General features: G+C 32.7%; 1 protein-coding gene across 4 annotated transcripts in view; it reads left to right on the top strand.

The window, feature by feature from the left end:
* The window catches only part of LOC129803881 (basic helix-loop-helix ARNT-like protein 1), a 121,172-nt gene extending 110,555 nt beyond the window's left edge, over window positions 1-10,617 (top strand). For all 4 annotated transcript variants that reach the window (XM_055850749.1, XM_055850748.1, XM_055850747.1 and 1 more), the window contains one exon: window positions 5,418-10,617. In XM_055850749.1, the coding sequence (XP_055706724.1) occupies window positions 5,418-5,603 (186 nt within the window). In that variant the 3' untranslated portion in view covers window positions 5,604-10,617. The remainder of the gene's footprint in view (window positions 1-5,417) is intronic.
* Window positions 10,618-13,752: the final 3,135 nt, after the last annotated feature.

Here is a 13,752-nt window from a genome sequence, read left to right as displayed (position 1 = left end):
ACAAACACTTTGCAAAACTCGCGTGTTTGAAGCTATGGTCTTCTTCAACTTGATTTTTCATTTATTGTTTTGATATTCTGACAAATAAATTACTGACAAAATTCTGTCAATTAGAAAAAGAGCTAGAACCTTTTTAAGAAAAAAATTCGATCCCTTCTATCGGGGGCCTTGATTTTTTTTAATGAATACTCTAAAGCCCAAAAAAGCTTACGGTAGCTGAGATTCTTTACAGGGGACCTCTGAGTGAGTGCTTCAAACTCGAAATGCGTAAAAATTCGATCGTGAGTTGAATTTTGGAGGTAATGGCTCTGGCACACCTTTTAGCTCGGTATAATTTCATAAAATCAAAATTCGTGTCCCGTTTTCTCTCAATAGATTTGCATATGTCTATCCCACTCATTCGATCCGAAATTCGACTGAAGTAAATTTAATTTGGTGTGATGTTCAAAAGAAGAAGAAGAGTGCGAAAGAGTAGGATAGACATATGCAAAGCTTTAAAAAAAGAAAGGTATGTGAATTTCGACTTTATGAATTTTTCCCGATCTAAAAGGTGTGCCGGGGCCATAAGCATTATTGCGTCGAGCAAACTGATCTTGACGGCCGAAACGAATAAAATTGACTCGACACGATTCAAATTCAATTCACAATCGAAATTTTACGTATTTCGAAATACAAGCACTATTAATATTGGCATATCACTGACAACTTTCTTTTTTTTTAATAGTTTGAGTACAGACGGCTGACAAAAGAAAAAGAAAAAAATTATCGAAATCGGTTAATAAACATTAGAGATAGAGTCCGGTCTATATGGCTATAGTAAGGGTCGGGGTACAGTGGGTTGGGGTAGTGAAAGATGCGAGCTGTCGTCAGATAGATCTCGATCTCAGATAGAAAATACTAAAATTTCACCGAAATCGCTTCATAAACTAAAAAAAAATACAGTCAGGTCAAGACATTTTCAATTATAGCTCGGGTCAGGGAACATCGAGGGAGGAGTGCGACCCACCGCTGGAAAGGTCTCAACCTCAGCTACAATATACTAAAATTTAAAGAAAAAACATCGTCTAGTTTTCGAAATATTCGAGATCAAATTTTCGAAAATCAATTTTTCAATTAATCGGACCTTCGATTAAATCGAATAAAGCTGGAGCATTCAAAAGAGTTGTAAAGTATTTCACGAGAGCTTTTCAAAAGACTAAAATTTTTAAAATTCTGACAATTAGAATCCCGAATATATGGTCATTTTAAAATTTAATTTTTTAACTCTTTGTAGCTCTGGTCAGGGAGGTTAAGGGAACTTTAGTTTTTTAGGTGTGATTCTTTCATAATCACACCAATTTTGGCGACCATCTCCGATCGGCTTCATATTTTCAGGGTATAAATTTGTACCATCCCTGATGCCCAAAATGAGCAGCCGAATTTTCAAAAGTCAGCGGTTCTTGAGATATCTTGAAAAATGTGTAAAAATACGGTTTTTCCGAATTATCTCGAAATCCTTTTTATTAAATTGACGGTTTTTTTTTCAATTTTTCTCGGAATCTACAGGGTGGCTGAAAAAGAAACGGAACAAACTAAAGAGCAATATTGAGACGCTTAGAGCAAAAGTGGACCGTTTTAATAGGGAAATGCACGGGCATGACGTTTCCTATGTTTACCATATGTTTCTAGCGTGCTGAAAAAAACTTTTGAGTTTATTAGCTGTTTTCTGTCATTGTGGAATTAATTAGAAGATAATACGAATACAAAATAAAAGCCAATTTAATATAGAATAGGCAACCGAAAACCCCAAATTGGCAGCCTACGTAGTTTTGGAGATACCTTGTGAAATGTGTATGAAAGCAGGAAAAAATGTACACTAAAACTGGTCGCGTTTTTCAGAGCTAATGTCACCCCCCTGGGGAAATGCATGCAAAGGAGATCACTTGCTCTGAGCGTCTCTATTATCCTCATTTTTGTTCAACTTTTTTGAAATAAAGAAAAAATGGTAGCAAATACATCAAAATTTTAGAATATTATCGATTTTGTGCAATATGATCTCATTTTGACTTAACCATGGTCTTTCTTAAGTCTGACGGAAGTGCTACCGCAGTTTGCACGAATGTTAGCCTTCTGAATGTCCTGGTATTCACGAGGAAGGGCTGCCTTCAGCTCATTGCTACTTTTTAGTCCTAACATTGACCAACAAAATGCCTCTTTTGGAGAAGTCAACGATTTTGCATCGAAGAATTGCGGAGGTCATTGTTTTCCCAAAATGAAATCCGAAACAATTTTGTTAGCCAAATCTTGTTCGGAACGTGATTTTTGCGACGTTGTCGAGTCTTGATCGAACTTCCATTACTTTTTACTAAAATTTTTGTTTGTCCACGACTCCAACACTCCTTCCAGGATAATTTCCAGAAAAGCATTAGCATTCGTTTTGACGGTATACCCTAGAAACCCGAGTGGAAAGCGATAATTTGTCTTCAAGGAAGTCCAGACCTTTAAATAACGTAGTCATTGACTTCCGGTGGCCATTCGAACGTCTAAATTATCGTATGATCTATCCTTCAGATAGACACAATCATTTTGTTTGCACATCAATTGCTCAATTGAAAATTTTTCTTATCAGAAAAAATGACATTCTGGAACAGACCACGAACGTGCAAGCGAATTTACTCCTTCGTCGATCGAGCATAACTTTTTTCTGAGGATCGATGAAATCTCGTCCTTTTCAGGATTTTTAAAGCTTCATATAGAGGTCCTTTAACAATATTTATTTCTTGATTATTTGCGATCTATGCATCTCAGAGATCGTCTGTTTACAGATGTGACGCAGATTTTGTTCAATTTGCTTCTTTACTTTAAGAACGATGACTAGCGATGAAGCAATTTTTTAGAGCTCCACCAAAGCATTTTAAAATGCTACTAGTATCCCTGTATCAAGTTATGTTTCGAAAAACGGAAAGTTGAATTACATTCAGACTTTTGAAGAGCCCTAACGATAGCTGCTTCCGCATTTCCTGGAAAATATTGCGACATTAAATTGTCACGTTTGAGTTCCATTACGGTTTAAAGAAGTTTTACAAAATATAATCGAAAATGTTGCAAATGAAAATGATGCAAAATAAACTATGCAAAATATTTGACAACTATGCACTCTGATGGGTATACAACGACGTCCGGGACCGGACGAAACAAGACGTCCACGAAAAATTGATTTTTAGCGCATATCATATTCGTGATTTAGGAGTGTTAAAACGTATTTATACAAAGTTTACGTACGATTGGACGAGGTTGCATTTCACCTCGGAATATGGAAGCTGAGATTATAAAAAATCTAAGATAGAATTTGAGTGTGATCGATGCCATAAGGGCCGAATTATTGAAAACACAAAAGTGTGGTGTTTTCAAAATGGTATAAATGGCAGACCTAGGACAAGGTAGCTCAATCAAATTCAGGATCTTGCCTTGGAGCGCTTTGAGATCGAACCCGACCCAAATATCTTCCTGAAGTGGCGGAAGATCGACAGGCGTTGACTGCTAACCTAGATGTCCCAAACCTGCGTCCCTAGTAAGGATAAGCGGTTGAAATGATGATGATTATGATAAGGTCTTTGCGGAAATCCGTCAATCGATATCTCTTTTAGTTTGGGAGTTATTAATCTGTGGACGGATCGACGGACGTCAGAGAAAATTTCTTCGTCGTTTATATATTCACAATCAGCGAGTATCGATAATGGAGACACATTTTGGCAATGTTTGGGACACATAGTAATACCGTTTAATCATTTCTAATGAGGAATTTTCAAGTTCAAAGGTTTAAAAGGCTCTAGAGAGCGTATTTATCATCCGATTGATATCATATTTAGGCTCGTTGGAAAGGTCTTGGAATTTCTCATAAGATTAAACCGGTTCCAATCGGTTCTGAACCGGTTCATGAACGATACCCGTCAAATAATATCTGCAGATATCTTTAAGATTTCTGTAGAGAAAATCTACACCTCTACAGAATATCTGCAGATAATTCTGTAGATATTCTTACGAATTTTATTTGGGCTTGGGACAAAATTCGTCAGAATATTTCGGCAGATTTTCTGACGAATCTCTGACGAATTTCTGTAGATATTCTGCCGATTTTCTGTAGATTTTTTCTACATTCCAGACTTTCCAGACAAGATGTGTCAGAAGAGATGGAAAAATTTTTCACTGAAGTTTGCAAAATTCAATAGAGTTATTTTTTGTGATATCACGGTGTTTATATAAAATAAAGAATTCTGCGACGCCGTGTTACAAGTAGAGAAAAGTGAAGTGAAAACTTTAAGCAGAGTATCGACCTAAATTTCGTGTTTTTGTATCATTCCATGGGCGATTTTTAAAAAATTAGTATTTTTGCTCGCATCTTTTTACTTATTTAAAATGTTTAATCGGTAATGCTTGTTAAGCAGAGCATACCATTTTCTTTATAACTCCTACAGTTTCTACATAAATCAACAATATTTTTGTAAAGTAATGGACACTATGCCGATTTTCTCGGCAGAAATTCTACCGAAAATCTGTAGATTTTCTGCAGAAATTCTGCCGAAAATCTACAGATTTTCTAGCAGAAATTCAGCAGAAAATCTACAGATTTTCTCTGAATACACTGGAATATACCGTTAAAATTCAAAAGCCTCAGAGTAAAATCGGCAGGTAGAATAATGATTTGACGGGTAGTTAATTGTTATCCAAAATTCAGTTACATTGTTTCAAACCTATTTTGGATGATCTTTTTAGTGAATGAATCAGGTTAAATCGGTAAACGGTTAATGATGCGAAAGTACTTTTGATGTATAACATTTGTGTTACGAGTTCGAGTTGTTTTTTGCAAAGTATGAGAAGTCTTGCCACCCCTTTTTTACCAAGATTTTCACAAAAACAAAACAACAAATACTCTTGAAACATCAATGAAAACAAAAAAAACAAGATTTAAAGCCTACTGCGACTAATTTCATGGCAATCGATGGAAAATCTTTCCTTACATAGGCGAATAAGATGAAACTACGTCTAGCGAATAGAATCTAAGTAAAGAGTTCAAGTGTTACACAAAGATAGAATTAGAATGTATTAGGAGATAGTAAAAAAGGCGGACATATCAGACGGTAATGACCTTGAATTATTCCGTCTAACGACTCCTCAAGGTCGCATAGTAAGAAACTGTGGAGAGTCTCTTGGAATTCCAGATTGATTTTTTTTTAGTAAATGTAAAAAAGCGAAGTCTCAGACACTGCGGAATGCTCGAACTTCCGAGCACGATGCAAAATACTTAAATATTTTTGATAGAGGCTCCTTCACGTCAAAATTGAATTGTTTTAATTTGCGTTTCATAACAAAATAAATGTTTAGTTATTATTAATATTTTTTTAACAAAAAAAAACCTGCAATTTCTGTTCTTTTTGCAGGAAGAGCAACAAGAACAAAGGGATGAGTTGCAGTCAATTCAGCAGGAATTTCATACGATAATCAGTGAAAATCGAAACTTACAAAGTTCCACGGACCCTCATGCAGGTGGGAGTAGTTCAGTAGTGTACAGCAGAGTTGGTGGGACTGGAAATAGTAGTTCTAGTGATTCTGGTAGTGGTAAATGATAGTTGTATATCAATTAACGTGCGCTAAAAAAGCTACTTGGATAAAGAAAAAATACCTCTTTCGAAAGGAAAACCTAAGCTAATTATTTAGTAAATATCCTGGTTATTTATTTTATACAAAAAAAAAGAAACTTATGAAGATGAATAATTTTAATTGTGTTAAAAATTTTATATTTTTAAGAGGTTTTTGTTTTATTTTTCTTTATTTTTTTTAGACATCATTCATATCTCATGAGTAGAAATTTTTGTTTTATTTGTTTTAAATCAGAATGATTTAGTGATTTTTAATTTTATTTCAGAGATAAAATTTTAATAGTAAATCAATTAAGTATATTATTATGATAAATATCTACGATTTTGTGGTGGATAGAAGATGTGTTTAGGTGAAAGAAATTTATATTTCACGAATAAATTAAATTAAATAATATATTTTAGGAATTTGCGTGAGTCTTTAAAGTTTCCAGAAAGTACAATAAATTTTGGGGAGAGAAACAAATTATTATTATATAAAAGGGAAAATAAGATATTGGACTAAGATAAATTAAAAGAAGTTTATTGACAAAAAGATAAAAAAAAGTACACACATTTATTAAATTTAGAAAAATAAGAGAAAAAAAATTCACATTTAAAACACAAAAAAAAAATCATTTTAGTAGCAGAAAAAAAAATCGAAAATGAGTGAAAAAATCGGTATTACTATTTTTATAATCTGAATAATAAATTGAGAAAAAAAAACTTTTTACTAATATTTAGTAATGAAGATAAAGCAACACAAATATTTCCATACAACACTTTACATAGAAAAAAATTAGAATGAAATTAAAGTAAAGGATAACCCCTCAATTCGGCAACGACAAAGGTAAGAAACTCGATGCTTTTGCATCATCAGCAACATTCCATATTGTGGAAATTTTTTTCGCGAACATTATTTCCAGATTGAAAGCTCAATAAAATTATTTAAGCGCAAAAATACAAAAAAAAAGTACGAGAAAGGAAGAATAGTAATGGTACAGTTACAGTAATGGCATAGCAACACTTACCGTGTCTTTGTTTTAAATACCATTTTGCATGAGAGTAGTTTGGTACCTCCTGAGTAAGCTCCGCCCATTGATCTATAGGCCACGCCCATTTGATAAAAACCTCAGAAATATAATAGAATGCAACTTGTGACCAAAAAAAGAAACTTATCAATGATCGTTTAATTGAAATTTTGATAGATTTTTTTATTTATATTTTGTGATTGTTTATCGGAAAATAAAATGGGCGTGTCCAAAAGTCCACTGAAATGTATATTTCCTGAATGTTACATAAGAGAGGATACAACAAACAATAAAAAATGAATAAATGAAAAAGGGAGATTTCTATTTTAATATTATTATTCATATTTAAAAAATCGAAAAAATATTTTTTTCGGGAAATTGGCAAAAATTTAAAAATAAAAAATAAAATAAAATGTTTAAAAAGACAGAAAAAAAACAATAAAAGAAACTAGACAAGGTTTAGTAATATTTAGAATTAAACATTACTCAATGTTTAAATTAATGCTCAACGCACAATAACTTTTGTTTAGTAAACATATTTTTGACATTTCAATGAGAGTGAGTGAGATCTAGATCTAGTCATCTCGCTCATTCTCATGGAAAATCTTGAAAACATGTTTACAAACAAAAGTTATTGTGCGCTGGTCATAATCTAGAGATGGTAAAATTTCAGAAATTTCACAGCAGTCTCCACCTACTTTAGGCGGAAATTCATGAAATTTCTTGAAATTCACCAACTCTACATAATACTTCTCTATTATTTATTATTTAAAATCAACCTATAAAGAGCAGCATTTTCACCGAAAACGTTATACTTCTTAGACCAATATAGCTAAAATATACATTTGATGATTTTTCTGAGGTTATCTAAGAAAAATCTAAGAATAATGAATAAATAAAAATGCTTAACGAAAGAACCGTAAATGACAAATCACCTGATTAGCGTCAATCAGTCGCTCTGAGGAGTTGTTTGATGCTAAAAGTCAAGAACGGCGTCAATCAGTCATTATGATTAACCCTTTAACGACGAGACACTTTTTACGGACTGAAAATCATCAATAAAAATTAAACTGAGAAACATAATCAATGATAAGTCTTACATCTAACCTTGTAAAGTCCAACAGAGTCTAATTCGGTGTATTTTGTGCTTCTATGAACGATGGAGACAAAAATAGCCCAAAAATTTAAGTAATTTTTCTGACAATAACAATGAATAATATTTTTCGCTTTAATGAAAAATATTACTTATGAGTATTGTAGTTTTTATTGCCATAAGGGTTTTGCTTGAAAAAAAATTGGAAGTATAAAAAATAAATAAAATCAATTATGAATTTCAGAATTTAAAAATTCGCAATTTTTAAGCTTGAATATTTACTACGTACCAAATAGCTAGAGACTTGCAAAAAATATTCTAGATTCCTTCAACCTTCTACTTTACAACTATGTACAGACACAGGAAAAAAATAACTTTAGGTAATCAGGAAAAATTATTTTCTTTATGGGACACCGGTGTTCCAATCGTCCTTAAAGTGTGAACTAATCGGCGTCGATTAATCGGAACCGCCGATGAGCCACCGTTATTGGCATAACGGCGCCAAAAATATGATCGTGTGATCGACGCCGATGAATAATTCTGATCGAATAATTTCTGTTGTTCAGGAACCCTGACTGTCTGTCAAGCGCCAATCAATCACCGTTATCTGCCGATTGGAACTGATAAGTCACTCTAATCGGTTAAGGTTCGCCGATCAATACATATTTCTAATTGACTAATCGGCATAGATCTATTAGTACCGTCGATCCGTCACCGTGATCTGCTGGCTGATTTTATTATTATCGATGTTTATTAGTCATTCTGATTGACTAGTCACTAATCAGACACCTCGATCATCTCCTAGACAACGATCAATTATCGTGATCCGCTTATCGGCTGTAATTAGTCACTATTCACTTTGATCGGTTAATTGAAACCGATAAATATTTCTGATTGACTAATCAGCGTAGAGTTACCGTAACCACCGATGAGTCACTGTGATTGGCAGATCGGCGCCATGGAATAAGATCAAGTGATCGACGCCGATGAATAATTCTGATCGATTAATTTCTGCTGATCAGGCACTCTGATCGTCTATTAGGCGCCGATAAATCACTGTGGTTCTGAGGACTGCCACTGATAAGTCGTTTTGATTGGTTGATATTCGAAGATCAATCTTTGAGATTGACTAATCGTCGTAGATCTACCGTTTGTCGGCTCTAATTCAATTCTGATAGATTAAAATCTACTGATCAGGTACTGTGATCATCTGCTAGATGGCAATAAGTCACCGTGATTCGCTGATCATAATTTATAAGTCACTCTAATCAGTTGATGTTCGCTGATCAATTTTCGAGATTGAATAATTGATTTAAATCTACCGTTACCACCGATAATTCTGATCGATTAATCGCTGATCAGGCTGATTAATCGCTGAGGCACCCTGATCGTCTGCTAGGCGCTGTTAACTGCTGATCGGGATTTATAAGTCAGTTTGATCGGTTGGACGCCGCCGATAAATATTCTTGATTGACTAATCGGCGTTGATGTATTATTACCGCCGATGAGTTCCCGTGATCGCTTGATCGGTGTCGATAAGTAATTCCGATTAATGAATCGCCTTGAGCAGGCACTCTGATTGCCTATTAGGTCTTGATGAATCACCGTGATCCGCTATTCTGATTGATATCCGTCATTCTGATTGATTAATCACAGATCAAACACTTTGATCGTCTGTTACGCGACGAAAAGTCATAATGATTCGCTGGTCGGCTCTGATAGGTCACTCTAACCGATTTATGTTTGTCGATCAATATTTCTGATCGACTAACAGCCAAAGATCTACTGTGAATGCCGATCAGTCACTCTGATCGTGTAATCGGTGCTGATTTATCACTGATCAAGCACTCTGATCGTCTGCTAGGCAGCCGATTGACTAATCGGTGCAGATCCACCGCCTATGAGTCACCATGATGGGCTGATCGGTGGCGATAAGTAATTTTGATTAGTTAATCGCTTGAATCAAGCACTTGGATTGCCTGTGCCTGGCTTAAGTTTCCTGAATTTTCCAATAAAAATTTCATACAGTTACTGACTGCACCATCTGATAAATTAATCAATGGATTGCAAAGCATTCAACCATAATGAAATTTTCATATTATTATCCTGGATTGTAATACCAATCCTAAGACGGAGATAGACGATCGTGGGACGGACTAAAAACGATTTTGGAAAAAGTTTGTTAGAAAAAAATCACACAAAATAGTGTTTTGCGATAACTTTTAAAAGTAAAAAAACAAACCGAATAAAATTAGGGTTTTCCTTCAATCGAATTGGAAGAATAAAAACGAAAAGGCGTGGTCAAGTTCATTACTTTTTTCGTACATCATTTCACATTTTATTTTCAAATTAGTAATCAAGATCTTAATATTACAGTCTAAAAGTTAGAAATTATTTAAAGAAAGAATCAAGCGCTAGTTGGGATCGTAGATCCTAAAAGAGGGCGTGGTTTAAAAGTGTTTATAGGTCGAACTTACTCAGGAGATTTAGAGACTACCTTCCGGCAAAAATATGGGACTAAAGAAGCAAAAGTCAAGGTCAAGTGTAGGAATCGTAGTAATTGTTGTTTCAAAGTGGAATTAAGATAGGTAAAATGTTGATAAGAATTTTAATAAAACAAAAATTGTAAAATTTGAAGGTTTCTCAGTGTGCATTTTAACTGGCCAACGAAAGCTCTAAGGAAAATGACAAAAAAAAATCACAAATTTACTCTCAATTTTGCATTTTTCTTGAGAGAACTAGAGAGTATATAATTAAGAAAAATAAAAAAAAGATAGAAAAGATATTTTTCGGAAGAACATTAAAAGTAATAATTAGTAAAATATGGTCATTATTGAAAGCAAAAAAAAAAACTAAATAAAAGATAATGTTGTGTTGTAAAGGATATTAAAAATGATGATTAAAGAAAAGATGAAAAATATTTTAATATAAAGAGAAACTATTCATATACACATTTTAGGGCAGACTAACGAGGAGAATTTAGAAAATAATATGTGGATATTTTCCTCTTGGAGATGTGTAATTTACGAAAATGCAAAGACTGCGACCAGTTAATTACTTACTATATTTTAGTGTATGAGCAAGAAAAAAATGTTGAAAAAATTAAGGTAATAGTAAAAGAAATAGCGTTAAAGTGTTAGTTGGAGGAAATATTGTGCAAAAGAAAATTAATTAAAATTATCAATGAGACGTGTAGAAAAGATGAAAAAGAGGAAAAAATATATATTTAAATGTCCAATAATGATGAAAGAAAGAAAAGCAGTTGTTTCATTTTTCACTTCTTTTCACATTTATTTATTTGTTTGTCTTTTCCGTTGAAGATTTTCCTTTGTTTTTCTTTAAATATTGAGATTGCAACAATGTTTCATCATCGAGAAGTCGCTTCTCTCTGCCTTTACGATATGAAAATACTGTGAAAAATCATCTATTTGCTCTCAGTTATTGTTATTGTTTTATACTGTAACCCATCTACTTTCCACGGGCTATTCATCCGAAGGATTACTGTACGGAATCATAAACGTAAGATTGAAAAATAATTTATAATATTTGCTCTAGCATTTGCTTTATTTTTTTTTCAAAAGAAACTAATAAAAAATCTTTTACTTCTTAATAAAAAAAATTATATAATATATGAAATATTATATATATTGAACTTTTTTTTCATTTTAGTAATTAAAATTTAAGTCATGCGCAGAAAAATCACATTTACATCGTTTAAATTCATGTTTTATTCCGATTAATTAAAATAAATATCAGTAAAGCTATGATTAAATGCACTATAAAGCAATTTTAAATAAATAAAAACTTCATTAGGGGGAAGTGGGGCGCCTTTGAAAGTGGGGTACCTTTGAAATTGGGATTTTTCACCTATTTTTATACAAAATTGAGCCTTATGGCCTCTACACACTAGATAAATTTATGTCCACATTGAAGCAAATTCACTACGCTAGTGTAGGAAAAACTCTTCAATGTGGACATAAATTTCTCTAGTCTGTAGAGGCCATTAGGGCAGAATTAAAGTGACACTAAAATGCTCGCGGTAGCCTCACCATATTTCGTTAATTTACGCATTTTCATTGGAATTCTTATGCAAATTCTCGATTACCGTATTACCTTAACTCATACTCGGTCACACTAGATGAAAATAATATAAGACAATTGAAGAAATAAAACAAAAATGCAATAAACGGTGAGCAAATAAAACTGTACGATTAATTTCTCTTACAGATTTTTTTGCTCGCCGTTTATCGAATTTTCGTTTTATTTCTTAAATTTTCTTATATTATTTTCACTTAGTGCCACCGAGTATGAGATAAGGTAATACGGTACTGGAAAATTTGCGTAAGAGTTGCAATTAAAATGCATAAATTAACGAAATACGGTGAGGCTACCGCGAGCATTTTATTGTCAGTGTGATTCTGTCTTAAGGCTCAATTTTATATAAAAATAGGTGAAAAATCCCAATTTCAAAGGTAACCCACCTTCAAAGGTGCCTCATTTTCCCCTATTGGAATAAATGTGATTTTTTAGTTCTTTTTCTGGGGAGTAATTGGCTATTAAAAGGTTTGAAAATTTTACGTTTGAGTATTCAAGATTGAAAACGAGTTCTATCACTTAAGTTAAACCTCATAAAACTCATATGAATTAGTCAATTTACTTTTATTTATCGTCCAATCAGATGACGCATTTTTACTTGAAGATTATCAGCCTCAAAGAGAGAGAAAAAATCAGAAAATATTAATATCTTCTTATATTTATTTTTTTTTAGATTTTTTTTGTTTAAAAGTTTGAAAAATAAAATTTAAAAACGAATTCTAGCGCCCCTTGTGGGAGGACATACTGACCTCATGATGAGAAAAGGTTGTCAATATTAGAATATTCTTGATAATTAATTTGTTTTCGTTTAACAGTAAAAGAAGTTCTACTCATTGAAAATAAAAATTATCTGCTCTTTTTTATTAAAGTTATAACCAGTTAAAAATGTCGACAAATACATTTTCTTGGCCTAAAAAGGTTTACAGGGAGCACTATTGATCTATTTTACTGAAATATTGCATAAACTCTGCAGCCATTTCCTCAAATTCAAAGGAATTTAGCGTTTTATATCATTAATTTATTTAAAAAAAAAAAACAAAGAAATTTCAATTTTTTAAAGCTCGAGTTGTTAGAAATCATAATTTCTATCTAATTTTTCGATTTATTCTATACGTCTACCTCACTCTTTCGCACTCTTCTTTTTCTTCATTGAAGTATCATGATAAATTTAATTTAGATTTGAGTGAAAAAGAGCAGTATGCTTAAAATTTGAGGAAGAACGCGATATAAATTTTAAGTTCAATCAATTTTTCTGATCTATGAATCAAATTTTAATTCTTGAATACTGAATTTTAAATGTATAGCACTTGTGACATCTCAAGTACGATTTATAAAGTTTTCTATAATCAATTTTACGATAATTACTTATCAAAATCAATGATCAAGAATTTTTCTTTTCTATTTTTTATTTTAAATATTCCTCATATAAATACCAAACTTGTGCGTTTCTTTGTTAATATTTAGTTGCTATTAGATTTGACATTTCCATGAAACTAATTACAGTAGAGTTCCTCAAATTTGAACAATATTTTCAAAAAGATAACAGAATTGACGTGAAATGCACTTTCCATAAATTTTTTTTTTCCTTTTAAAGCTGTACGGCCCTAGCCATGCAAGCCACAAGGCCACCTTTCCATAAATTAAGAAAAATAACTTTAAAGAATATATCAATGTAATTTATTGTGAAATAAGTGGAATTTGTTGTGGAAGTTAATATAATACGATAATAATTGAGGAAACACTAAAGAAAAATGGTCCTAATTCAGACTCCACGCAAAACTTTCTTCACATAACCACAAATTTTACATTTTGAATCAGGGCCTCGGTGTTCTGTTCATTTTATATGGAGCTAAATGAAGCTCTTCCGAAATTCTGATTTGTGGCGGTAGCAGCGCCGACTTGCTCCGGAAAGTCGAAATGC

This window comes from Phlebotomus papatasi, chromosome 2, assembly GCF_024763615.1.
Source record: "Phlebotomus papatasi isolate M1 chromosome 2, Ppap_2.1, whole genome shotgun sequence".
In the NCBI taxonomy this organism is placed as follows: Eukaryota; Metazoa; Arthropoda; class Insecta; order Diptera; family Psychodidae; genus Phlebotomus; species Phlebotomus papatasi.
The sequence above is the reverse complement of the archived record's forward strand: the minus strand, read 5'-3'. Positions and strand labels throughout refer to the sequence as shown.